This window comes from Phyllostomus hastatus, unplaced genomic scaffold (assembly GCF_019186645.2).
Source record: "Phyllostomus hastatus isolate PE091 unplaced genomic scaffold, TTU_PhHast_1.1 phas_scaffold_1066, whole genome shotgun sequence".
In the NCBI taxonomy this organism is placed as follows: domain Eukaryota; kingdom Metazoa; phylum Chordata; class Mammalia; order Chiroptera; family Phyllostomidae; genus Phyllostomus; species Phyllostomus hastatus.
This window is the reverse complement of record NW_025334004.1, coordinates 9,718,816-9,745,868: the sequence shown is the minus strand read 5'-3', so window position 1 is coordinate 9,745,868 and position 27,053 is coordinate 9,718,816. Positions and strand designations below refer to the sequence as shown.

Below are 27,053 nucleotides of genomic sequence, written 5' to 3'. Positions count from 1 at the left end.
CAGCTCTGAGTCGCAAACGTGGAATTGTGCCTTTCTGTAGGCGCAGCCTTGGCTGGATGGAAATGAAAATTTGGCAAGTGGAGTCACCTAGTGGTGACAAATGGCCGACTTTCTTTGTCAGATGCAACCAGGGACCCCTCTTCCTTGCTCTTTCTAAAGCCTGTTCTGTTGCTCTTTCTAAAGCGACCTGTGGGGGAGACATAAACAAAGACGCTGGTCAGATCCAGTCTCCCAACTACCCTGATGACTACAGACCTTCCAAGGAATGTATTTGGAGGATTACGGTTTCAGAGGGTTTTCACGTGGGGCTCACCTTCCAAGTTTTTGAGGTAAGTACTGCTCAGACGGTCTTTCCAGGGATGAAGTAAATGCCAGCTCTTGCTGGACACGCTCTGCTCTATGAAGATTGATTTCCAAAAAAAAAAAAAAAGATGGGTGTCCACTTTTGGGTTGAAAACAGGAACCTAAGAGGCAATTGCAAGCCCATAGTGGGTTACACCCAGACATCTGGTATCAAAAACTTTGCAGGCTTTGAAATCGTGTCTGTCTCCATTCTGAAGGCTGCTGGAGAGGTGGGGGATAACTAAGTGGAAGTCTAGGACAGGGCCCCAGCCAGTGCTGTAGCATCCCTTTGCCCCATTTACCATCTCTTAGTCTCTTTGCAGCTTGATTCACCCTTGACTCCTGCAAGTCAGAGATGGTTCGGAGAAGCCCAGGACACACTTGGGTCCTTTGGCCGCTTGGTTCGAGTTTTCAGAGTGATATTGAGGTTCCCTCCTTAAATCAAAAACCTTAAGGCCAAGCCGTTGGTCGTCTTCCACGTTGCCTCTGTTTCTTTATTTAGATCGAAAGGCATGACAGCTGTGCATATGACTACCTGGAAATCCGTGATGGGCCCACGGAAGAAAGCGCCCTGATTGGCCACTTTTGTGGCTACGAGAAACCGGAGGATGTGAAGTCGAGCTCTAACAGAATGTGGATGAAGTTTGTGTCCGATGGCTCCATCAATAAAGCGGGCTTTGCAGCCAATTTTTTCAAGGGTATGAATAGCAGTTATTTCCATTTTTAGTCACAGGAAGAACACCTACTGTGTGCCCGGAACTGTGTGAGGTACTTGATTTACACGATGTAATATAATTTCCAAAATAGCCCTTCAAGTTAGATTTGGATAATATTTGATCAGTACTGAGAAGGGTTGCTCAAGATCACTCAGAGAGCAAGTGGCAGGTCAAAACTCCAAACACAGCGAGTGTGACATTACATTGCACTGCCTAATGCGGGCCAGAAGCAGCCCAGGTCTCCAGCTCCTGAAGCATTAGCCCCCCAGCCTACAAGTGGATGGGAGAAGGATGGAGAGTGAGGGGTGGTGCTCCAGGAACACACCTCCATGTTGCATTAGGGACCAACTGCTCTGCAGGGTCTTGATGAAACCAGACCCAGATGGTTTGGGAAGACCAGCATTCCTGGCCCCAGCACAGTGGGCTTTCCAGGATTCCTTAGACAGGTCGGTCTTCTCTGTTCTCAGGGTCCTGGAAGCCCCTCAGACCACACCCTACAAGGGAATACTGGACATTCCCCACTACATTGTGTTTGGGCACTAACAGCACGCCAGCAGCCACTGAATGGAGACATCCAGTCTGCAGCTGATTGACAGCATCACTCACACACAGGAGAAGGCTGCCTTTCCTTCCTTCTCTTCTCCCTGGAAGAGAAATCTTGGTCCCTCCCTTACTCCCAGTCTTCCCATCTGCCCCCTCTTTGTCCCTTCTCCCAGGTTCTGCAGGTGGGTGTCAGAAGACCCCACTTCAAACCATGTGACCCTGACCAGGGACTGTCATGGACAGTTTTGGGAGGCCTCATTTTGTTTGCCACATGCTATGAATGATTATGTGGTTTTATTCTAATTCTATTTATGTCTCCCATCCCTCTCCTCCCCTGCCTTCCATCCCCAGGTCTATACCGTAGGTATTAGGGCTTCTTTCCAGTGAGATAACTAGTAACCAGTTGGCACTGGCCCGCCCATCCCTCATTCCCGGTTCTGCTGGTAATTAGTGATGCACATTTTTGAGAAGGTTGGCAAAAGCTGGCATTTAGGATTGCCAGATTTAGAGGGGGAAAAATAGGATGCCCAGTTAAATTTGAATTTCAGATGAAGCATGATCTTTCAGTTTAAGTATGTCCCAATTCCAGTTTAATTGGGCCTCCTGCATTTTATGTGGCGACCGCACTGGAGCTGTCAGTCAGGGCAATGGGAGGGAATATTTCTCTCTATGATGCTAAACTGGTTTCTAAGGGAGAGAGTTGAGAACCTTGGCCTACATTAAGTAACCATGATAACCAGTTCAGTTTGCTGATTAGGAGACCTATTCTTTTCCCTCCATTGAACAGTCATCAAACAATGTGTTCGGCACTGTGCTAGAGGCTGGGGACACAATGGGACACACAGTCTTTGTTCTCAAGAGCTTACAGTGGTGAAAAAGACCTGCAAACAAATGGGCAATGATATGAAGTCTGTCTGGAAAAAGTCCAGCCTTTGTTAAAAAAACAAGAATGGTTTATGTGACATCAGTGTAAACCTGGCAGCCAAGGAGACTGGACTGGAATGTACATGTGTGAACAATGACGACTTCACTGTGCTAGTCAGTGGGGGCAGTAGCTGCTGTTCAGTGAGCATGCATACTGTGTGGTTGTCACATTCAAAATGACTGAGTGAGCAGGGCAACAAATATGCATCAAATTTTGTGTTAAGCTTGAACATTCCTCATGGAAACCATTTGGATGATTCAGAAAGCCTGATCTATGGGCAACTAACTGGTGATTGGTGATGACACTGCACCCACTCATGGATCACATCTCATGCAGAGATTTTTGGTGAAACATCAAATCACCCAGGTGACTCAGCCCCCCTACAGCCCAGATTTGGCATCCTGTGACTTCTGGCTTTTCCCAAAATTAAAATCACCTTTGAAAGGGTAGAGATTTCATACCATCAGTGAGATTCAGGATACAACAAGGCAGCTGATGGCAATTGGGAGAAATGTTTGAGATCCCAAGGTGCTACTTTGAAGGGAACTGAAGCATCATTGTCTTATGTACAATGTTTCATGTGTCTCGTATCTTCCTCAGTAAATGTCTCCTTTTCATATTACATGGCTGGATACCTTCTGGACAGACCTCATATTGCCATAAAAGTGTGAACCTGGGAGAAGGTCAGAGGACCTTCAGACTTGGCTTGGGGTGGGGTCGGATTACCCAGTCTGCTACTTCAAGGGCATTTCAATTTGCAAACATCTTTTAAGTTGCCCATGAAGGTGTTCATGGGGGCCCATCTATACCGACTTAGTGCATGGGCCCAGCTCGACATCTTTTTTTTTTTTTTTAGATTTTATTTTATTTTACTTTTTAGAGAGGGAAGGGAGGGAGAAAGAGAGAGATAAACATCAATGTGCGGTTGCTGGGGGCCGTGGCCGGCAACCCAGGCATGTACCCTGACTGGGAATCGAATCTCCGACACTTTGGTTCACAGCTCGCGCTCAATCCACTGAGTTACACCAGCCAGGGTCGACATCTTTTTAATACTGCTGAGAATGACCTTGGCCCTGAACCAGGTTTGGGGGAAACTAATTGGAGCCTATTAGAGGGCAAAGAAAAACCTACTGAGTGAGCCAGAAGTGACATTAGTTGTCTCACTTTGTCTTCAGAACAACCCCTAGTAGGCATTATTTTGACTCCCATTTTCAAATTGAGGAAACAAGGTCTCAGGTGGTGGAGCTAGAACTAGACCCTGGGCCTGCAGGGGTCCATAGTGCGCTCTCGTTCCACGACGGAGACCTAGAGCCACAGGCAAGTAAAGTGAAAGGGTTTAAGTTTTTTATTTGTGTTTGTGATTTGATTCTGACACTTGGTCACCTTTCTGTCTTCTTCATACCATGGGAATATAGGGAAAAGGGCCCTGGGTTCAGCACCTGAAGTTCGGGTTCTAGTCCTACCTTCTTTGCTGACTAGCTAGCTACTCTCGGGCAGCCAGATTTCCTTCCTGAGATCGGAGCACACCTGCTCTGTTCTGTAGTCTGTTCCCAGTGCCTGGCTCACAGTGGGTTCAATAAACACTCACTGGGCAATGCATGGATGGATGGATGGATGGATGGGGTTCAGGCTCCTCATTTGTGGATTGGGCATCCTGCTCCCAGCCCTGCCTGCCTTCAGGGGTTCCCGTGAGGATGAATGAGGCGGAGACCACAGTCTAGAGCACTGCTGTCCAAAGATGCAGAAGGCCAGTCACAGGTGCCAGCCACGTGTGGAGTTTTAAACTTTCTGGCCGCTTTACCGAAACACAAAGAAAACAGATGAAATTAATTTTAATGAATTTTATTTTACCCACTATACCAAAAAACACTTGTCATTTTAATATGTAATCAGCATACAGTATTAATGCGACGTGTTATGGGTTTGTTTTTGTTTTACATACTAAGTCTTGTCAGTCCAGTGTGTGTGTCGCTCACAGCACTTCCCAGTTTTGACAAGCTGCGTTACACGTGTTTAATGACAGCATGGGACTGCTGGCTCCCGTACTGGTCACCGCAGGTCCAGAGACTGGGCATGACCAACGTCTTTGCCCAGCCCTTTCCCTCGAGGCCACAAGGGGGCCGTCCTGTGAACACGGTGCCCAGTGCGTGTGTCTGGGCTTCTCCAGTGAAAGAAGCTGGAAGAGTAATCACAAAGGCTGCGCAGAAGAGCTGGACCAAGTCGAAGAAGCTCTGGCCTCCGTGCCAGCTGGCAGGAGGTTCTGCTCAGGGCCCAGCTGGCACACGACACTGACCAAGGTGCCAGTTGGCCTCTGCGTCCCTCTCCCGGGGCCAGATGGCAGCCCGCAGAGCACCTCGCACTTCTGGTTACTTCAGGAGATGGCAGCAGCACTCGAGGGTTGGCAGGGCCATTGTGGTCACACACTTCCTGCAACAGTGTAGGAGGATCCCCACCTTGGTCCCCACACTCCACTGTCCCATTGCTGATGGACCACTGTGGGGTGGGTTGGATGAGGGGGACTGGTATCTTTCAAGGTGCTTCTTCAAAATCTTAGTGATATGCCCTGTCTTCTCTTTTCTTAACCCTCTTTGAAACAATTTTTGGGATCCTACCTGAGTCATCTCATTGTCTAACCAGGTAATGGTTCCCTCTCTCACCAGTACCACTGGGAGAAGGCAAAGAAGCCAGGGCTCCCACGATGCCAAGCTCATTCCTGGTTCAGCTGCTTCTCCCCACACTCCCCCAGGTTTTTCTGGCAGGCTTAGCCTTGGCCACTGCAGCCCAGAGCAAGCACAAACCCATGGGCTGGGAGCAGATGCTACCACCGCAGTGTGGGTGGAGGTGATACAGAGGACCCCCAGGCTTCCCCCAAAAGCAGGCTCTCTTGTACACTTCCGTGCCATGCCCCCAAACTGGACAGGGTTGGAAATGGCCGAACATCCCACCACTTTTGCTGAGGAGAGCTCAGGTGTAAATGCATACCTTTCACCCACCTCCGTGGGTCAGACAGCCTGCTCTTCTGCTCTGGAGGGGAACTATATTCCCTTTGCTCTGGGCCCAAATCCGTTTTACCAGCCTCTCTCCCTCCACGGGGCTAAGGTAGTACCAGGAAGCTTAGTGATCTGCGATCCTCCCTTTCTGGCCTATGACACGGGTGTGTCCCACCCATAACCATAGTGTCTTGTGGCATCGGAGTCGCCTCCTCACCCCAGCCTTGGGCCTTTGTTCCTCTCCATCTGTTCTGGTGGGCTTTTTCCCACGGTTCCTCCTGCCCCTTCCCTATGCCCACCAGCAGGTTTCTCGACTCTGCTGTGCTGCCCCATCTCAGCTTCATGGGCCCATCCTTGGTGCATTTCCCTTCCTTCTCTCCCTGCCTTGTCTCCCTCCCCGCCTCAGGCCTGCCCCCCTCCACTCGCATCCGATTCACGTATGGCCAGGCACCCTTATCCTTTTCACCACCCCCGTCATCGTGTGTCTGCACCCACAGGAATTTCAAAGCAAGCCCGCTGCTGTCTGTAGTGATGACCCTGTGTACCAACGCTGTGTCCACACGTTGGTTACTTCACACGTGTCATTTTCAATCACCACAACCCTGAAACCAGTTGTTACTATTGTACTTCTCCTTATAAAGCGGGGAAAAGTACAGAGGGGTCGAGTCGCCAGTTTGTCAGGGGAAGATCCACTGGGGGACCCCAGCCAGGTCTGTCTGGCTCACTAAAGCCTGAACTCTCCTTTTCTCCTTATCATCGATTCTCCTCCTCCTATACGTTCTAGCAAACGTTGGAGAAAGTGCTTTTTATGTTGTGAAGTGATCAGTAGTTTCGGGATTGTTACTGCTATAGTGTACATATATATTGCTCATGGAGTGTACAGGAGGCTGTGGCCAAGTTCAGGCCTCTTCCTGTAGCACGTCTCCCCTCCCGGCCGACGTTGCTGAGCCCAGGAACGCGTCACTCCTAGAGTTCGGTGCGATTGCTGTGTCATGTGTGAGATGAGGGGGTGTTCCCAAACTATCCTTTACCCAGGGAAGAGCAACCTGGTTGACGAGGGTTTTGTGCATCAGAAACGAGGTTGGAAGGCGGTGGGTTCACTGGAGCTGGAACAGGACGGAGGGCTGGGAGGGGTTATGGTTACAGGGTTTGCGTTTTTCTGGAGGACCAGTGGGTGGAAGTTGCTAGGAGTCTGAATTTTGACAACTCAAATCACAAAGGAGGTGAGAAAGTTTGAAAAGCAGCAAGAGCCTTATTTCTGGGTGCTTTCAAGCTGGGTCTGAAAAAGGCCATCTCCAAGAAATGCTATTAAAAGAATCTCTGCTGAGACGGCAGGATGGAGAACCTTTGGGGTCTTTACCAGCTAACGATGTCCTGATTTCCTTCACTTTCTGTGTGATATGGCCGTTCGAGATTTTGTGGACACCCCTGCACTTGTTCTCTTCCCACCTTGCAGGGTGTTACGAACCACCAATGCTTTCTTCCTGGCCCCAACCCTGTCTTCTTCCTAGACTGGACTTCGGTTTTTTGTTTGTTTTTTGCGATATCTCAGTTTTCAGATTTCCCTTCACTAGGCTACCACAAATTGGCAACAGCAAATAGCTGATCTTTCCTTTTATTTCTGATACTCTTCTTGGAGATGCTCAATGCCTGGTTGTTTTGGGGCTTGTTTGTTTTTTTGGTTTTGTTTTGTTTTGGCTGTCAGCGGTTCCCCGGGCTGATGTGCCTGGGAGAGTCTCCAGTGACTCTCTTGTCCTTCTCTGGGCAGCACTGCTGGTGTCCTGCTTGCCCCAAACTCGTCACTAGACACTGTCGGTACCACCAACCCCCCTGCTGACTGTGTCGCTGTGGCCTCTTCCTGAGCGAGCACTGGCTAACCTGAGGGCCCGGCGTTGTCTGTGACCTTGAATATCTCCCCATGCGCGCTTCTTCAGGTTATTTATAAAAATGCGAAACCACAGGCTTTTGTTCTGTCTCTAGAGAGTACTTACATGTCTTCATTTAGAAATGTGTCCCTTTGTCCTTACCCTTTATTTAATGTCCCTGAGAAATTCTATGTTTGGGGGTGGAGGGAGCTCGTGGCGTTGAAATTGGTTCAGTCCTTGGTGTGGGATCCTTGAGGTTTTCTGAAAACCACAGAGAACACAGCTGACTGGACCCTTCCAGGAATGAGAGCGTCCAGGCCTGATCTGTCCGCAGCTGAGCCTTGCTTCTGGCCAGTGCGCTCCTCACATTGTGTCCCCAGGAGCCATTCGTGTTCTTGCAGGACACTTGCAGGGACCCTGGGATGTGGACAGTGGTGGGGACAGACCAGACAGCCTGGCAGTGATGTAACCAGAGTCCCCTTTCCCCGGGCAGAGGTGGACGAGTGCTCCTGGCCAGACCGTGGCGGCTGTGAGCAGCGCTGTGTGAACACCCCGGGCAGCTACAAGTGCGCGTGCGACCCCGGCTACGAGCTGGCCGCCGACAAGAAGACGTGTGAAGGTTGGTGCCGGGCCTGCCGTGCTGCAGTGAGAGGGGACCGGGGACACGTCTCGGGGAATTGGGCAGAGGTGGGCGCTGGCTGACTGTGAAGTAACACAGACACTGGCGGTGGACGACTCACCTCCCCCTCGGAGGGAAAAACAACTCGGCCCAGTCACAAATGCGAGAGGACTGCCCAAATCACACATCCATCCTGTACCTGGAGCCTTGGTTTGTTTTCTTCTGTGACGACATAAAACTCACCTGATAATTAAGGCAGAAAATAAAAGCAAAGAGAAACTGCGAGCACTTTGGTGTGACCTGATAATTGGTGCGTTCCATTCACCCGCTTCCACTTGCATGACTCCACTTGCTGTAAGCCAGGGGCATTGCATAGCCCCGTGCAAACATCTCCAGTTCTCCTTGGGTCCAATTCATGTGCAGTCCCCAGTGATGCCACTGGGCACAGATGAGTGCAAATGTGTACTCGCTATTTTTAAAAGCAGTAAAGTACTTGTCCTCAACTTTATCCCTCCAAATCCTCATTTGAGGCAGACTGGAAGAAAGAGTGCTGAGTTCATCCATTCAGATGGTCTTTTTAAATTATTACTATTAAAGAAAGCAGGGCTTATTGCTGCTTCGGGGATATCGCAGCCACTTGGAACTAACACCAAACAAACCTTGCTTCTGCTTCCCCCACGCAGTGGCCTGTGGCGGCTTCATTACCAAGCTGAACGGAACCATCACCAGCCCGGGCTGGCCGAAGGACTACCCGACTAACAAAAACTGTGTCTGGCAGGTGGTGGCCCCTGCCCAGTACCAGATCTCTCTTCAGTTTGAAGTGTTCGAACTTGAAGGCAATGACGTATGTCCCTGCGCTCTAATTGACAGGGGACTGTGTTGGGATGCGGCTCAGGGCAGGGGACCGGTAAGGGGTCAGAGGTGGCTGCCTAGGCATCTTCACTGGGCACAGTCTGGGGACTGTGTGGGCAGCAGCTTTAGCTGTACCTCCTCTGCAGACTGAGTGCCTGGGTTCTCTTGTCAATCCAAGGAGTAAATCCAAGGAGAATCAGGACAGGCGTGGAGGAGGCCATCTTGGGTGGGGGAGAGGGGAAATTGTCCAGACAGGTATGTGCCTTGAGGGAGGAACATGGGGGTTAGAGTCCGGCTGAGGGGAATGGAGAGGGCGAGGTGCTGGGGGCCAGGATGGTGTAAACAGCCTGTGGCCTCCCTTGGACAGTGGCCACAGATGACCTGGTCAGCCAAGGCCAAGCAGAGCCCCACACCAGAGTGCAGTGTCCCTCGGGCTGGAGGGGCCCCAGTGGGAATCTAGAGGACTCTCCTGCTGGGCTGGGCTGGCCAGCTGGCAGGGTGCAGTGCTCAGGAAGGGGACCCTGCAGTGCCGGGGGTCGGGGTGGGGACACGGGGCCCCAGGCAGCTCCCGACGCGCTCCCTTGCAGGTCTGCAAGTACGACTTCGTGGAGGTGCGCAGCGGCCTGTCCCCAGACGCCCGGCTGCACGGCAGGTTCTGCGGCTCCGAGACCCCCGAGGTGGTCACCTCACAGAGCAACAACATGCGCGTGGAGTTCAAGTCGGACAACACGGTCTCCAAACGCGGCTTCCGGGCCCACTTCTTCTCAGGTGTGGGTTTGAGGCGCGGCCACAGTGCTGAGGGCCGCCCAGCTGGGCCAGCTCCTGGGCTCCGGGGCGCCGGCCACCCCTCTCTGCCCGATGCCCCTGCTGCACAGTATGTCCGTAACAAATGCCCACCAGCGGGGAAGCGTAGAACGAAAGAAATATATTCTCCGGTTCCGGTTCCGGTTCCGGAGGCCGGAAGCCCAAACCAGGGTGTGGGCGGGGCTCTAGGGGAGGCTCTGTACCTGCCTCTTCCTGGCTGTGGTGCCAGTGCTTAAGCGCTCGGTGACCTCCATCTGTCCTTTAAGTGTTGTCCCAGGATTCTCAGTTGTCCTCGTGAAGCAAGAGGCTATAAGGAAAACTGAAAGTGTTCTGTGGCCTATGGTCTGCTGTGGGCAGACAGCGCAGAAAGCAGAAACAAACGTCTCGACCCCTGCAGTCACCCTGGGGTGGGGGAGTGCCTGTGGCTGGGGAGGGAGGTTGGCCTCTGGTATTGCAGCAGGAAGCAGCTGGCTCAGGAGAGGGCTGCACAGGGCCCTGGCTTAAGCTGTAAGACCCATAACAATAACACCTGCTAACACTGAGTTTATACATAATAAAAAGGAAGAGCTAACACTTATTCTGAGCTGGACGCTGTTCTAAGGGCTTTCCCTGTACTATTTCACTTCCTCCTGTCAACAGCCCTATGAGGGAAGGAACCCTTACCGACTCCACTTTAAAGATGAGGTGATTGAGGCCCAAGGCCACAGCGGCTGGAGCTGGTGGTGCAAGGCTGGCACTCGGCCCTCTGGCCCGTGGCCCCACCCTTACCCACGCCACAGACAGGCGGTGGTGTGGGGTTATGGACTGTGAGCCACTTGCTCACTGAGCGACCTTGGGGCACACGGGTATTCTCAGCCTCAGTCTCCTTACCTGTTAAATGGGGCGCAGGCGCCTTCCTCCTAAGTGCGTGTGAGGATGAACTTGGATAATGGATGGAAGTGCTTGGGTCAGCACCCCTTAGATAGAAAATACTCAGTACGCGCTAGCGATTGTTATTATTGTTACTGTTATTATTAATGTTGGCCTGCCCTTGAAGGAGCTCCTTGTTCTCAGTTGGGAGCAGGGGAGGAAGTGCTCTAGGAGCATGGGGAGTCCACCATGGACCAGGGCCCTATAACCCCACCAACGCCGTCCTGCCCCACCGCCCCTCCCGCCACCCCTGGTAATCAGGGAGGCCCCCTCTGAGTAGAGCTCTTAGAGGAGAGAGACCGCCGGGGGGTGGTGGGGGTGGTGGCGGCTCCTCTTAGGAGAGTCTGTTGGTCTCCCCAGACAAGGATGAGTGTGCCAAGGACAACGGCTGGTGCCAGCACGAGTGCGTCAACACGTTCGGGAGTTACCTGTGCCGGTGCCGGAACGGCTACCGGCTGCACGAGAACGGACACGACTGTAAAGAGGGTGAGGCTGAAGCGGGGCGGGGGTGGTGGTGGGGGGTGATAAGCTGCTGCCAGGAGTGTGCCGGCTGTCAGAGAGAGAGAGCAAGGGGGCCCTCCCAGGGTCCCGTGGAAGCTCAGCATCTGCCTGGAGAGCAATTTCCCCAGGGCAGCACACCCCTTCTGGGGGCACAGCCTTATTATGGCACAGTGGCTAAGCCCTCAGGCTCCAGGATCAAGCTACCTACACTTATATCCTGGCTCTTCCAGTTACTAGCTGTGTGACTTCAGACAAGTTACTTAACCTCTCTGAGCCTCAGTTTCCTCTTCTGTTTAAAGGGGACTAAACATACTGCCTTCTTAACGTTTTTCTGAGGATTAAATGAGAGGATGCCTAGAAAGGGTTTCAGACAGTCTGGCCCATATTAAGCACTTGAAATGTTGATATCTATCAGCCATCTATGTCATAATATTATTTACCACATGCAGGTCCAACAGTAAAGTAGAATTGGGAAAGCTTTGTTCCCCGTTCCATCCACTACTGGGAGTTCTTCAGGGCCAGATGGCTTTGAATGTCCAGTCATTCTGGGAAAGGCCTTGCTCTGTTCTCGCTCCACCCTGCAAAGGGAGTTCGAACATCTCTGATAAACACACAGGCCTCCGTGCCTTGGCCCCAACCACAAAGGCCTGCAGAGACGTCAAGGGCAAGAGAGGAACATTTCGGAGTCAGGAGACTTGGCTGGGCTCACAGTCTGGTCAGGACCTTCCTAGACTGTTAGAGGATGAGCTAAGATGTCCTTAGAAGCAGGATGCACCCCCCTTCCGAGCCCGGCCCTGTGACACAGACAGGGGCGGTCACGGACTGGGCTGGGAGGCTGGTGGGAAGAACTAGGAAGGAATTCCTGATATTCTGGGATTTAAAAAGTCATTGGCAAGCCCCTGCGAGGTGGGCCTGGGCCAGAACAGCACTCGCCTCGTGTGGTGTGGGGGAGGCCTCGAGGGCTGTAAACTCCACGAAGCTCCTGCTCGCTGAGCAGTGGCTGCCTTCCTGTGTGTCCCCAGGGTTGGGCAGGGGGTGCTGGAGTAAATGTCCTGGGAGCCGACGCCCTGCCCCTTGTGGGCCCCTGTCCCCAAGATGCAGGATCAGTGAGAAGCAGGACCTCCTTGCAGTCACCTCACCTGCCACCACCCGGCCTTTCTTTCCCCCTCCAGCCACCTCAGCCTGAAACCACAGTGGCATGAGGCCCACCTCCTCAGCTCCCTCTGTGTCCTAGTCACAGCAAAGCAAGCCCAGTTTCAAGTCCTAGCCCCACTCATTACTAACCAGTCACTTACCCACTCTAAATGTTCATTTTTCTCATTTGACAACAGGGAAAGATAAAACGAGAGGATGCATTCTGAATGCTCAGCCCAGTGCCCACCACAGAGGAAGGCACAATCTAACTATTAGCCAAAATGCTCCTTGGTGATCAGGCTGTGGGCCACTCTCTGTGAACGGCCTTGCGGCCAGGGTGGCACCTGTGGCCTCCACAGGAAACTGCTCTGACAAACTGGAGAAGTAATGCAGAGATGAAGGCATGGCGATGAGGGTCTTTGTTAGCTCTTGTCGAGCCTTTTACAAGCGTTGTCTCATTTACGCCACATAATCTCCCCATGAGACTGGCACCCCTTTTACAAATAAGGACATGGAGATTGAGAAAAGTGCCCCAAGTCCCACAGCTGGAAGGGGGCGGAACCAGGGTCCGGGTGACCCGAGGGCCCATGATCCAAACCATCCCCCCCATACTTCCATTGACAACCACGATGCAGACAGTAACAGACAGATGACTGGCTCCCGAGCATTGCCAGGAAGGTGGCAGAGTCCAATAGATCAACAAATCTCTCAGCCAGGCGACACTTGACTGAGGCTGGCCCCTGCCCCCGCATTGCCGATCGACCGTGGGACCAGCAGAGCAAGGGGCAGTGACTTCTTAGAGAGCCTCCTGTGTGCCTCCAAGTGACTTGCTTCTCTCTCCGCATGCACCCTCATCACCCCCAGCTGGCTGTGCACACAAGATCAGCAGCGTGGAGGGGACCCTGGCGAGCCCCAACTGGCCTGACAAATACCCGAGCCGGCGGGAGTGCACCTGGAACATCTCTTCAACCGCAGGCCACAGGGTGAAACTTGTGAGTCATTTTCATAGTCTGTGGACCACAGGGACAGAGAGCCATGGGCATGAGTCTCTGCCCTTCCAGTTCTCAGCTCTGAAACTCGGGGAAGCTACGAAAGGTTTCTCGGTCTCAGTTTCACGACCTGGGGAACGGAGGTGCTAGTGAAACCCACCCCCCGGGCTGATGAGCCGATGAGCAGAGGGGGCACAGGAAGCCCTCAGCACAGGCTGGCAGGTGACAAAAGCTCTATAAGTAGCATCTGTTCGTGGCGGTGCCAGAACGAGGCAGAACCTGCCACACGGTGCGGTTTGAGATGTCGTTGTTTCCTGTTCTAATTTTTTCACAAACCAGTATATTCTCGAGGTTTAATGAAGTTATCAGTACGGAGGGCTGGAAAATGAAAATCAAAAGTTTCCAGTCCCTTGTGCCGCTCTAGAACGGACCTCTCCAAATATCTGGGGCCAGCCTCCCAGGCGTGTTCCGTGCGCGTGCAATCACGGGGCACGTTCCTGGGAAAACGAGTGTCCGTGTGGCCCTTTTTCCTGTCCAGACTTCTCAAAGGAATGTTTATTGTTCCTGCTCCTCTATGACTTACAGTTTTTTAATTAAAGATAGCAAATTAAGTTATTTATGCCAATTTTCTCTTGAATTAAAAAACATGGATCTCCCAAGCCTTTCTTTAAAGCCCCATCCCAGCATAAGACTGTGGTCTGCACACCACGCTTGCTTATTTCAAAGACGGATGAGTCTTTTCCACACGTTGCTTGCTCCACCCCCAGCGACTCCCAGGTCCTGGAGCGTAAAACCAACTCTCTGGGCCAGCTGAGCAGTCGCTGTACTGGAGACAAACAGTTTTGAATGTGTTGTTCAGACTCTGGGGATAAGTAAGCTCTTCAGAAGGCATGTGGCTGTCACTCTGAATTATGGACGGTAATGAAAGGCGAATGGGAGGGAGCAAAGGACAACGTGATGATAAGTAGACATGGCCCAGGGCTTGCTCGGGTGTTGATCGGCAGGAACAGTGAGCGCAGGTGGCTGAGGGGGCGCCCAGGCTAGAGCGTGGGTGCTGGTGTCTCTGTGCCAGGCCTGGGGCATCGAGGGGTGGGGAAGGCAGGGCTCCTGACCACAGGGTGCTCACAGTGGGCACCTTATGTGCGTGGCTGCCATGTGGGAAATGCTTTCAGGCACTGCGGTCCTGAGTGGTTCAGAACAGCCTTGCTTCTGGCACCTCTAAGGTTCAGGTGCCTTAGAGAAAGGCACTCCTTCCCCAAGACTGCCATCTGCTGGGAAATGTTTGCAATGGCAACATACATATCTGATGACCGTGAGGAGGGGCCTGGCATCCCCTGGGGTTAGGAACTCGGGATCTGCACAATGGGACATGGAGCTTCTGGTCCAAGGGCCACAAGACTGAGTTGCCACAAACACCTTTTCCTGTTTCTTCAGGTGCTAACGAACCGAACTAAGCAGCCACAGTGGTCGCAGTTGAGCCAGACCTCAAATTTACCTGAGGTTCATATATATATGTGCTAGTTTTTCTTTTTCTTTTTTTTAAGCAAACTTCCTTGGGAAGTGGATGGTGGCTTTATTGATCATGCCCTGTTTTTTTTTGTTTGTTTGTTTTGTTTTTTTGCTGCCTACTTCCAAGTAGCTGGTGTTATGCTGCATTGGGACAGCAACAGGGCATCCCGAGGACCTTTGGGGAACTCCCCGCCTCTCTGGCTCACAGTCTCCCTTCCTGGGCATCACGTGCCCTGGTGTCACTGGCCCCCCATCCTGCTCCTGCCCACTGTCCCTACCCCACTCTCTGGCCCACCCCTTTTTTGTAAGGTGAGAAGTGCTTTGCCCACTACGAGGGTTCTGTCATTCCTATGAAAGCCCAAGCTGCTAATGGCCCCCCCACCCCCAGCCCTGCCCTGCCACCCCAGCCCCCTTCTTGTGAATTGAGACCCCCTCCCCAACTAATGTCCTCTCCCGACTCTGTCTTTTGGTCCAAGTTTTTATTAAACTCTGTCCCCTCACACCTCTCCGTGTCCCTCACAACTGTAGGCAGGCCATCAGCCAGTCATCTGCCCAGCACCTGGGAAGCCCTCCACTTTGAGCTGCAAAGCCTGGTGTGTGACCTGGAATTGTGGGGCTCCCCAGCTGCCTCAGGGGACAGTCTTGGAGGGGGACAGGGAGGAGGGAGGCAGTATAGGCTGGTGATGGTCAGAAATGTAGGCTGGAGTTGGGCTGGTTGAAGGTCAAGTCCAACTCTATCCTCTAGCTGTGTAAGCCTGAGCAAGCCATTAACTTCTCTAAGACTCAGTTTCCCTTTCTACACACTGGAGATAATAATAGCTCTTCCCTTCTGGCATCATCAGAATTAAGTGAGAAAACTCATGGCTCACATGGAGAAAAACCATTCAGCTGATGTCAGCCACCGTAAGGATGACACTCGGGGCAGCATGCTCTCCGTACAGCCTCGTGCCCACCCTTGTGCTGCAGGGCTGCACAGCACAGCGCAGCGGCTAAGGGCACGGGCTCTGGGGCCAGACCTCCTGGTCACCACCCAGCTCTGCCAGGGGGCCCTTGGGCAAGTCCTCTGGCAACTCCGTGCCTCAGTTTCCCTGCCTGTAAAGTGGGGTTTGAAATGGTAGACACATCACAGAGTGGTGAGGACTAATGCTTGTAAAGCACTTACAGCTGCTCCCGACCTCCCACAAGCCCTTGGTCACCGCTGGCCCGTGGAGTGGGGGAGGGGCCACGCAACGCGATGGAAGGAGCGCAGACGCCAACAGGCACTTAAACCATCTGGACCGCCGTCTCATCTGCGAGTGCTCACAGGAGCAGTAGCTCATGTAGTCACTTCCCAGAGTTGTTTTGGAGACCGAAAGAGAAGCCAAGGCCAGGCCCTGTCTCCAGATGTCACCATGGTCACCATGGCTCCACACCCCCCATGCAGCTGGCTGGGCAGACGTGTGTCCTGCCTCACCCCATCCTCTCCCACCCGTGGGGAGGCGGCCCCCACCCTGGCTGGACGCCAGGCTCTTGCCTCACTTTGCGCTTTTCCACCTCCAGACATTTAACGAGTTTGAGATCGAGCAGCACCAGGAGTGCGCCTACGACCACCTGGAAGTGTACGACGGCCCCGACAGCCTGGCGCCAGTCCTCGGCCGCTTCTGTGGCAGCAAGAAGCCGGACCCCGTGGTGGCTTCGGGCAGCAGCCTGTTCCTTAGGTTTTACTCGGACGCCTCGGTGCAGAGGAAAGGGTTCCAGGCGGAGCACAGCACAGGTGCGTGAGACCCCGGCCCTGTGGGCGGGAGACAGATGGGGGATCGAGGCTGGGAAGGGACTGCCTTTTACCCTGATTGTGTGTGTGTGTGTGTGTGTGTGTAGGTGCAATAACACATCCCTCTTAAACGAAACATGGGCAGCAATAGAGGAGACGGTTGTTTTCTGTTAAAGCAGGTAACATCTTGTTGGTGCCACATCTCCTCCCCTCCCCCCTCCCCACCGTCCTTTCTTTTAAAAACTTATTTGTACTTTTGCTGGTCTGTGAAATCCAAAACTCTGGCAGCTGAGTACTGGAGAGCAGCCCCTTCTAAGGATGAGTTCCGGAAAATGAAAAACATTTCTGTTCCCTCTTATTTGTCTTTCACTTAAAACATAAGTAGCGTTATTCGGTCCTTTGGAGGAAATAAAGAAGCTTATTAACTGACACGCCTGCCTTGTTAAACAGAAGAATGTCAGTGAGAAAATTGGCTGTGCTCTTGAGCCATTAAATGTTCCCACCTGGGACTGGAACCCTGGAAGCAGCTTTGACTCTTCGATTCTGGCATTCGGCAGAGGCCCTTCGGCCAAGCAGTGGCTGCCCATGACCTGCTCAGAGGCTGACAGCATGATCCGGGGACTCTGTGAGGTCCTCTGGTCCCTGTAACGGCCCTCCCCCCAGCTCTTTCCCCCCAGAGCCAGAAAATATGAACCAGGTGAAATGAAATGATGCCCGGCGCCTGCAGGCCGCTCAGCCGTCCTTGCCCGGCAGAAAACACTTCACACCTGCACCCTCTCAGCTCCTTAGTGGGCTCTGGCTTCCCAGAGGGACATTTAAAAGCCACCGACTAGTCACTGCTTTACTCTCTGGTCCCTGCAGAGAGAACAGAGGTGCTTGAAGCGGGTCAGGGGCCTGGCAGGACATGGGGTGTGCTCAGATAGAGTTGTTATTTGAGGAGAATTTAATAAGGGACTGTTGACAAAGAGGTGGACAGGGATTGGGGACCCCCGCAAAGGACAGCAGAGCAACCAGGGCTAGGAACTGTAGGGCTGTTACTACCCCCAGTTTCTGAACTGGGTACCTGGCTACCAGGGGGTACCTGGATAAGGGAGTAGTTTCTGGAACCTGGAGACAGAAGGGGGCAAGCAAAGGACCCCTGGACAGGAGCTGTGAGCTTTAGTTGGAGAACACAGCCTTGGCCACCGAGCAGGGAAGGAGCCTGGGACCTGACCTCTGACCTCTCCCTGCTCCCTCCGCTGAGCTGCTGGTGCTCCCCATGGCTGAGGCCAACCGGAGGCAGAGGGCAAGGGGCCCACCCATGGCGACCTAGAGGCCTGCCTCCTGAGGATGGAGAGGCGATCTGGCAGGAGGGGGGAAGCCACGCTGCCCTGCTCTGTGCCCATCCCGCGGCGGTGTGTATCTAGGGGTTGATATTTCTCAGAGACAGCTCACAACAAGAAGAAATTCTAAGCCAACTGGGCTGGATGGTGCAGAAGCCACACTCTGGGGAGCTCCAGACCCTCAGGGGCATGGAACACATGAGGATGGACAGTGAGGGATTCGCCCCAGAGTTTCTGGTGCTTTGTAATCTCTGATCACTGTCATTTATACATTTGTATTTTGTGGCCCCTAGTGGCCTAGATGCAATATAGCACGGTACCCAGGCCAGGCAGAGTTACGGTTCTAGTGAAAACCCCAGAAACCAGGATACAGAATACAAAGTATGAGGCACAGCCCACTAGTGACAGGCACAAGCCTGTCAGTCAGCACTGCAATAAGCAGGCACCCCGCAGGTCTATTTAGGAGGGGTGGCGGCGGTCGGGGGAGGGGGGGCGTTCCCTAGATGTCAGACTGCCAGACGTTCTGGTGTGCTTTTGGTGCCCTCTGTTGGCAGAAATTACAAATTACAGTAAGTCGATTTGGCTGGTGTGAGCCCTCCGCAGATGCTTCTAGCATTTCCAGGGAGTTAAGCGGCCAAGATCCAGGCAGCCAGGTTGTTTGTTTGTTTGTTGTTTTTTGTTTTGTTTGCTTAGCAGTATGCTCAGATATCCCCGGAGGCTTTATTTGGCTTACCCTGGGAACGCAGGACCTTGGCTAGCAAGGATCCCTCAGTGAGCCCTGAGACTCAGCGGTGGTCCTCCATAAAGTGGGATGATGATGAGACTTGTCCAGCCTCTCCCACAGGGCACACGCAGACTTTGCAGAGAAAGCTGGCCTGTCATAAGGGTGTGGAGAGAGAAGTCCCAGGCTGGGAAGTGGGGGCCGAGGGAGCATCGTGGTTCTCTCTCCGCTCCAGAGTGCGGGGGCAGGCTGAAGGCTGAAGTGCAGACCAAAGAGCTGTATTCCCACGCCCAGTTTGGGGACAACAACTACCCGAGCCAAGCCCGCTGCGACTGGGTGATTGTGGCGGAGGACGGCTACGGCGTGGAGCTGATATTCCGGACCTTTGAAGTGGAGGAGGAGGCGGACTGCGGCTACGACTACATGGAGGCCTACGACGGCTACGACAGCACAGCGCCCAGGCTCGGCCGCTTCTGTGGCTCTGGGGTGAGTCCCAGCGCCGCTGGGCCCCGGGACGCAGGGTGGTTGCTCAGAGCATGCGTGGTGGCGGTGGCGTCGGACCCACTTGGGTGTGAGCCCTAGCTCCCCTGCCACTTGCGGACACCAGCCAGGAGGCCTGCTCTGCTGGAACGAAGTGGGGAACTGGGAGAACAGTCGGAGAGGAGGGTGGGAGGGAGCCAGGGCCCAATTCATAAGGGTCGGCCCCTAAAGAGCATTTTCCGTTTAGGACTTGCTTCCTATTTTTGCAACACACACCCCACACCACCATTTTTGTTTCCTTTTAGGCTTTTAAAATTTCTAAATTATACCTTTATATACCCCATATCTTTACAGTTCTCTCCCCAAGCAAAACCAAATGTTTATGAAAATTATGAATCACCATCTTACCACAAAGACAAAGTTACACTCCAGATCATCACTGTTTTTCTCACTATCACCTCTTTCCTGGGCCAGGGCGCTTTCTGTTCACTGCTTCCCCAGCACCTGACACAGGGCCTGCCACATAGCTGGTGTCCTCTGAAGGAGTCTGGGCCAGCAGCACGTGTCCTGGTCCCACTCTGGCTGCACCACCCCGGGGCTGCCCACACCAGGCCCCCAGCCCTCTCCTTTTCTTGCCTCCAGGGCTCATCATGCAGCTTCTTTGCTATTGGCTGGATGCACAGCCAATCATTTTGGAGTCACTAGTGCTCCTTGTGCTAATCAGAACCTCAAACTGGCATTTGAATAGTTCCATCTTTGAATAATTCCGTCTTCCAGCACCCTCCCAAAAAGAGTGTGTGATATGACCAGGGCAGTGCCTTCAATAGATGACAAATGTCCAACTGTTGGTCCACATTCCAAGGAAAACCTGGGAGTGTCCAGGGCAGGGGAATCTGTGGGAAGTCCAGTCTGGTTCCACTAGAATCTGGCGGGCAGCAGCCTCGGAACCTGGCTCCCAGTCATGGGCCTCCTGGCAAACCCTTTCTGACACAGGTAGTGGCTCCATGTCCCCTTTTGTCCTTGGACAGGACACTGTCTAAAATGCCTTTTGCTTTAGATCTCCTGGGATACACGTCACAGAGCTGCCCCTAGAGCTGGGGGATTCTTGGTACACACTTTGCCATCAGAAAGCCCTGAGCTGGGTCCTGCCCAGCGTGTGAACTTGAGTCTCAGTTTTCCCAAGTATAAAATGGAGACACCACCTGCCTTGTGAAGTTTAGTGACACCTACATGAAATACGGCCCAAGAGCACATAGACCAGAGCCTGGACCTTCTGTGCACTGAATGAATTCTATGTGAGCTGGGTGTTAGGGTTGTCTTTGGAAAAGCAGGGCCCTGGGAGCCCTCTGGAGCAGAATTTGCAATCTTTTCCTCCAAAAACGAGCTTGTTTTGATGCTCTTCAGAGTCCCTGGTGCCAGGGGTACCCTGTAGCAGCATCAGCCACCCCATGTCTTTGAGTCAGGTTCTGCCTTGTCCTTACCCTAAAACTCCGACCACAGCCCCCTGGCTCACGGGCCCCTGCTCTTCCTTTCTCCTTCCCTCAGCCACTGGAAGAAATCTACTCCGCAGGGGACTCTCTGATGATCCGGTTCCACACGGACGACACCATCAACAAGAAAGGCTTCCAGGCCCGCTACACCAGCACCAAGTTCCAGGACGCCCTGCACATGAAGAAATAACGTCGATGCTCTTGAAAGACAGCAGCTGAGACGGTTTTTTTTTTTTTTAAATAAAAATAGCACCTTGTGAGTCTGCCCTAAAACGGTGTACAGTATTTTTCTCAAACAGAACCTCAAAATCTAGTCCTGAAGGTGTGTATTTGAAGAAGCTTGGCCAACAAGGAAGAGGGAAGACGTTCCTTGGATTCCAGCTGCGACATGACCCATTGTGGGCTTTTAAAGAAGGTTACGGTTTGAAGTCACTGATCATTCAAGCTATGCCTGCTGTTACCCGTTGTCCTTGTCACTCGCTCCTGTGGGGCGAAAGACCCGCCCTTCAGTCAGTCATCCCTCCATTTCTGGACGTGCTTCCGTAGGTGCCAGTCACGTGACCATGCCCTGGAGACTCGGGCTGTCTTCCGTCTGCACTGGGCGATGGGGGTGAAAGCTGGGCCCCGGCTGGTTTGCTCCGCGGAGCTGTGGCTGGGGACATGCTCAGCAGGAAACCTGAGCATATGGACATTGGAACTAAGACAGACATCGCAGTCAGCAAGCAGCACACGGAGGGAGCGTGTGCATGAGAATTGCAGTCACAAAGTTAGGAGACCGCGAGCCTTTCTCTGTGTCATCCGTCGGCTCTCCCTGCCCCTGTTTTTCCCCGTATCCCTAATTGCATCGGAGAGCTAAGGCACCTGTGGAGTCCAGCAGGCCATTCACTGGTGAGGGCCCCCAGCTTGCCGAGAAGAAAACGTCCCGGCGTGTTTTCATACTCCTTTGCTCACTGACGTTGAGAAGACTCCACCTGTGCACTGGGGGATTCCACGGGCTTAGAAGGACCTGCCTTCCTCCAGCTGCGGAGACACCCGCTGTGGTTGACCTTGACTCTTTGACAACCAGTTCAAACCGCGTTTGCAAGGTGCGCAAAGACATCTTATAAGGGCCCAGCTCAGGTCCCTCGTGGGGTGAACACTGTTGAAAACTGGTTAATTATAACTTATGGAAGAATCAACACCTTGTGGAACAAATTAACCTTGTCTAACTCCTGTAACCAATCAGGTTAAAGACTGCACTGGTGACTCTGCTCAGACAGACTAGCATCCAATCACCAGCTTGCAATCAGAATTCACCACACTTGGCACTTGTCCTAGAGAAGTGTAGAGGTTGTTGTTTACATAATTTTAGAACCTCCAGGTAAACTTTAAATAGCGAGGTAGTTTTGAATGGCATTTCATTAAGGCGTCTATGGGCATTATGAGCTATAAGCTGTGGTATGTAGCTTTAAAAGAGTATTTATGTCGGGATAACTTTAAGCTATGTTTACATGGCCGTGAGTCCTGTCTGGTGGGCGCTGAACACAGGACAGAGCCCCAGGGGTTTTCAGTGAGAGCGCAGACAGCTCCCGAGCACCAGAACTCCTTTGGGAGGAATGAGCATTATTTTAACAAAGTATTTGCAAAAGGTTAAAGGTTATATTTTTTAAAGATCAGAATATGCCCCCAGAAGACTGTATAATTAAAATATTGCCAGGAGTAAAAAAAAAAAAAGAAAAAAAGAAGGAAAGAAAGAGAATAATAGAAAGAAAGGTGGAAAATGCATGGAAATATTTTTCCTTATAACAAAAAATCAAACTATTATGAATGATAATATATGTCTGTATATATATGTATGTATGGGAAGGGTCCGCTGTCAGAGCCTTAAATCAGTGCAGGGTGATGCCGGCCGGCCCACCGACCGTAGCTTTACAGAGCCGGCCCTCCTGGCCCTGCAACGCACCCGCCTCCTCTCCGCAGCCCTCTCGGCCTCTCTGGGCCCTGCGTGGGGGTTCAGCCTGCATTCTCCACTGTGACAGAGCGCAGACCCGGCCCCAGGAGTCTCTGGGTCAGCAAGTGGAGCAGCTTGTCTCGTGGTCCCCATCTCCCCGGCCTGTGAGGGTGGATTCCATTTCTCTGACTTTTATATTTTTCTGAGGTTTTATTTTTGTCTCAGCTTACCTGTCCAAGTTAAAACTGGAATCAGGATACATTAAGGGTTTCTCTCCAAAGGCATGAAAACTGTGTCCTTTCAACCTGTAGAGGTCTAACAAAGATTAACAAGTTCCCTGGGAAAGCGAGAGGGAGTCAGAAACAGCCAGCTTTGCCTCAGTAAATGCCCCTTCCATCAACCCCCAGGGAAACAATGGGACTAATTTTTATCTCTTCAGTGTGGGTATTTTCAAAAACACACAGCTTCAACAATTACCAACCTATAGCCAATGTGAAACAATGGGACTCCTTTGAGACCCTTCAGTGAGGCCTCCAGGGAGTGACGTGTTCCCAGCGAAGACAAGCTCGGATTCAGCCGGGGCTGCCCAGCTCGCTCCCCTGGAAGCGCTCGCTCAGGGACTTGTGCACAAAGCAGGCTCTGCAAGAGTCTGCACAGCTGGCTTCACGCAGAAAAGTCCCTTCAGCAGAAAAGTCCCTTCAGCAGAAAGATCCAGGCAGGCCCCCGGCCCTTGCTCTTCCAAGTGCTCAGAGCCCTCCCTCTGCACACCCCTGGGTGCAGAGGAAGGAGCCAGGGACGCTGCTGCAGCCAGCTCGGTCTTTGCACTGGGTGTTGGGCCCTGGGGATATCACAGAGCTCCCAGACTAGCTTCAGTTCAGAGAATCACCTTGACGACCTGACGAAATAGTCAGGGTCCAGGTCTTCAGCCTGGTCCAATGCCAGTGTCATCTGGTCTAGCAGGAGCGAGAACCTGGGCCCCGGGGCAGGGGAAGGGTCTGGGAGTAACTCGACCTGCAGCATTTCTCCCAACAGAGAACACATGTCTGTGCATTGGTTCCCTGGAGCTCTGTTGTCTTCCAAAGGGAAGTTTCCTATCACGGGTGAAGTGTTCACGCTGTTCCAATTGTTTGTAAAATCTCGTTAACTGGCAAGGTCGTCCAGGGACTTGCCAGGGATCCGGCCCCTTGGAGGAGCCTCGCATGACTCCTGGTGCCATCACTCAGTTTGGGAACCTCTTCTGTGGCTCTGGCAGGCGTCCTTCCCGTTTCCTCTGTGGACGGAACTTCTGAAGAAATGATCCCAAATGCCTAAAAGTTTTCTGTAACACAAAGAAAAAAGGAAAGCTGTTTAGAGTGTTAACCTATAAATATATGGTACTCTTTATTTTGTGTAATTTCCCATTTCATGAAGTGTTGTCGGTTTCCAAGAGAAAGCGGAGCGGAGCGGACATGTCTGTCTGGAAAGACTTGTTTCATTAAAGAATGTGCATTGATGGGCGTGTCCTGGGTGTATCTCACCCGTTCCGGCAAGGTTGGCCTCGTGGTGATGATTTTCTCCATTACCACTAGAGCTTGGGGAGCATAGAAAAGCAGGGTCCTTCCCAGTGTCCGACTCCGGCACAGAGCTCCCTGTGGGACCCAGAAAGTCACGAGCAAAGGGAAGGTGGCTTCAAAGTGGCCCCCTCTCTTGGACCCGAACAGGCCAGAAGTTTGACAACATAATTACTATGGAGCCGGTTGCTCCCACAAGGGTGTGGATGAGGGAGACTCTGCCGTCTGTCCCTCAGCAGCTCTCTCTACTCATCTTCCTGCAGTTTTGTGCCCGAGGACCACACCTGACATTTGACATTGAAATTGAAGGTCGTGCCTTCTAGAAGGTGGCCTTTTCTCTCCAGGCTCTGATAGCCACTCCTTCCACTTGCCCCTTCAGGTCCAGGGGTGGTAAGGACACTCTGCTGGCCCAACCCTGGGGCACAGCATTATTTGTCCCCCCAGGGGACCTTTATAAATAATTCTTTTAATAAGTCCTACTGCCCTATATACAGCAAATTGAGTATATCACTCACTTCTTATGGGGACCCTGACAGACGGAGGATCGTTTCTAACTCGAGGACAGAGACTCCATCTAATCGAGAACAGTCTTTGTAGGTTGACCAGATGAAGAGAATTTTAGGTATGCTCAGAGTTTTGTGGGTCATACCAGGGAAGGGTAGTTAGTTAGTAAGGGACCATGTTTTTAAGCACACTCAGAATTAATGCCAAACTACTTAACACAAGCCGGTTTTGTGCTATCTGTGCAGTGTCAAGGTTTTATGGCTTTTCTGCCTTTTGGGGCCACGAGTACCTGAAGGGTGAGCCCCAGCTGCATGAGGGTACGGCTGCTTGATGCACCAACAGGATAAGGTAGCGCACGGGCAAAATGCCCCCCAATGTCAGGGGCTTCACATAACCAGGTTTGATTCTCGTTCAAACTACGTACTCATTTCTAGTACCTGGCAGCTTCTCCAGGTCACCCTCCCTCGGGTCTGGGCCGGGCGGATGGCACCGTGTGGGCCCCTGTGTCAGACAGAAAGGAGGTGTGGGGGACCACACACTGGCTCCCACGATGCCTGTGCGTGGCGTCTCTCCTCCACCCACGGGTCACTGGCCGGAGCAACTCACCGGGCTGCTCCTGACTGCAGGCGAGGAGCACGTGAGCTGGGGATACCTGGTGGGCCCCCCCCCCCCACAGCCCTGATGGCTCTCACTGTGACGGTCACGGGCAGGGAAACCACCCGATCGCTGCTGCTGGACACTTCACGTCCTCGCTACATCCTTACTGCCATCTTAGATACAGATTTCAGCAGTTAGAATTACACCACCTGTCATTTAGGATGGGCCAGCTTTTAACTTTTAAATTTTTATTTATTGAAATCCTCACCTGAGGACATGTTTTCACTACCGAGAGAGAGAAAGCCATCGATTCGTGGCCTCTCGTTCATGCCCCAAAGCCAGGGGTCAAACCCACAACCTGGGTGTGTGCCCTGACCGGGAATCACACCTGCAGCCTCACAGCCTATGAGATGAGGCTCCTACCAATGGAGCCACACCGGCCAGGGCAGAGTGGACCAACTTTTTAAACTGAGCAGTTTAAACTGACCACCTGGCCAGCAAGCCATCAGTGTGCCTGGGCTTGTGCAAATGTTAATGGTGGCATAATAGAAACGATCAGAGAATCTCAGCGTTGGTGGCCCTAACCTCCCACCCGCTAGGGGCATTCCTTCTGCAATATCTCAGGAAATAATCCTCAGCCTAACACTTCCGGAGGCGGAGCGCCCACTCACTCCACCAGTGCCCCCCTCCCCAGGGGGTGGGGTGGGATGGCGGCAGGGTCCTTTTGCAGAACCACCGCTTCTCGCGCTGGAGGGGCTGGCACTGGGCAGACTGCAGCCAGGCGGCAGGTCCTCTTGGGGCTCGAGACCCGAGCCAGACCAGAAGGTCCTCTTTCTGGAACTGGAGTCTTGATCCAGGCCAAAGGGGCTGAACTATTTTGGAGCTCGTTTCCCCGGAGGACATCTGGAGCGGACTGTCTGGGCGGCGGCCCTGCTGCGGAAGCCTCGGGAGCGACCTGGCGCTGTCCTCCCGGAGCCCGGTTCCCTGCCCGAGCTCCACTGCACCCAACCAGTGAACCCCCTTCTTCCCAATCAGAGCCTGTGGTGATGCTCGTGGCCAGGGGCCCGTGACCTTCCCAGACACCTAGTCCAGGGCACCGCCCACTAGAGGTCACAGCCATTCTTCCGAAGGACTGACACGTTCACTGGAGCGAGAGTCGGCAATCAGCGGGTGCCTAGCCAACAAAAAGTCAGAAAGGCCCTCGCCGGCCTTGCCCACCCGCTCGGGCTCTGGGGCTGTGAGCTGAGGTTCCTGGGTCTGTTGTCTGGTCCGGGCGTGGTTCCAGGATCGCCGAGCGAAGTTAGCAGCGTAATTTGTACCAGATGTGCTGGTTTAGGTAGTCCAGGCGCTGTCGGCAGCACCGTCCCCATCTTACAGCTTGGGAGGGAGGCTGGGAGGAGGGACTCCCGACCACACCTGCTTCCAGGGGGGCGGCGGCGGAGACTTTCAATGCAGACTTCCCGGGCCGCGTCTCCATGGCGCCTGGGTGCTGATAGGTTCAGTTTAGACATCACCTGGGGAACTGGAAACCCCTGAGGCAGAGGCCAAGTTGCTCTCATTCAGGTTAGTTCCCCGCTGCCTGCATCCCCTGCGCCACATCTGTTTCTCGGTTTGGCGAATGGAGAGCAAATGGGCCTCCACCTGCTCCGAGAGTCCAGCCCCCAAACCAGGGGCCGGCTGCATTCTGCTCTTCCCCTCACCTTCTCTCCCCGCCCCTGCCCCCCATTTTTTCCATCATCAAATCTCATTGCCTCTGCTTCCACAGTAAGTCCCGAACCCACTGACTGCTCCCCATTGCCCCATCGCACCCACCCCCCGCCCCCCCAGGGCAGCCACCACCACCGCTCACTTGGACTCTGCGAACCGGTGCCCGGGCTCACGCTCTTGTCACCTGTGACCCAGGCCCCACAGAGAGGCCAGCTGGTCTTGGCCGGCATCAGTTAGGTCAGGCTCCCTTCCCACTTACAACCCTTGAAAGGCTTCCCATTGCCCCACAGGAGAAATCTCACCT

At 53.1% G+C, this 27,053-nt stretch overlaps 1 protein-coding gene across 1 annotated transcript in view; it reads left to right on the top strand.

Annotated features, from left to right (window-relative positions):
- The window catches only part of TLL2 (tolloid like 2), a 119,816-nt gene extending 99,165 nt beyond the window's left edge, over window positions 1-20,651 (top strand). The window contains exons 12-21 of the mRNA XM_045854400.1: window positions 184-329; window positions 845-1,040; window positions 7,875-8,000; window positions 8,684-8,844; window positions 9,440-9,620; window positions 10,926-11,051; window positions 13,065-13,192; window positions 16,238-16,451; window positions 18,727-18,977; window positions 20,517-20,651. Of these exons, the coding sequence (XP_045710356.1) occupies window positions 184-329; window positions 845-1,040; window positions 7,875-8,000; window positions 8,684-8,844; window positions 9,440-9,620; window positions 10,926-11,051; window positions 13,065-13,192; window positions 16,238-16,451; window positions 18,727-18,977; window positions 20,517-20,651 (1,664 nt within the window). The remainder of the gene's footprint in view (window positions 1-183; window positions 330-844; window positions 1,041-7,874; window positions 8,001-8,683; window positions 8,845-9,439; window positions 9,621-10,925; window positions 11,052-13,064; window positions 13,193-16,237; window positions 16,452-18,726; window positions 18,978-20,516) is intronic.
- The last annotated feature ends 6,402 nt before the right edge of the window (window positions 20,652-27,053 follow it).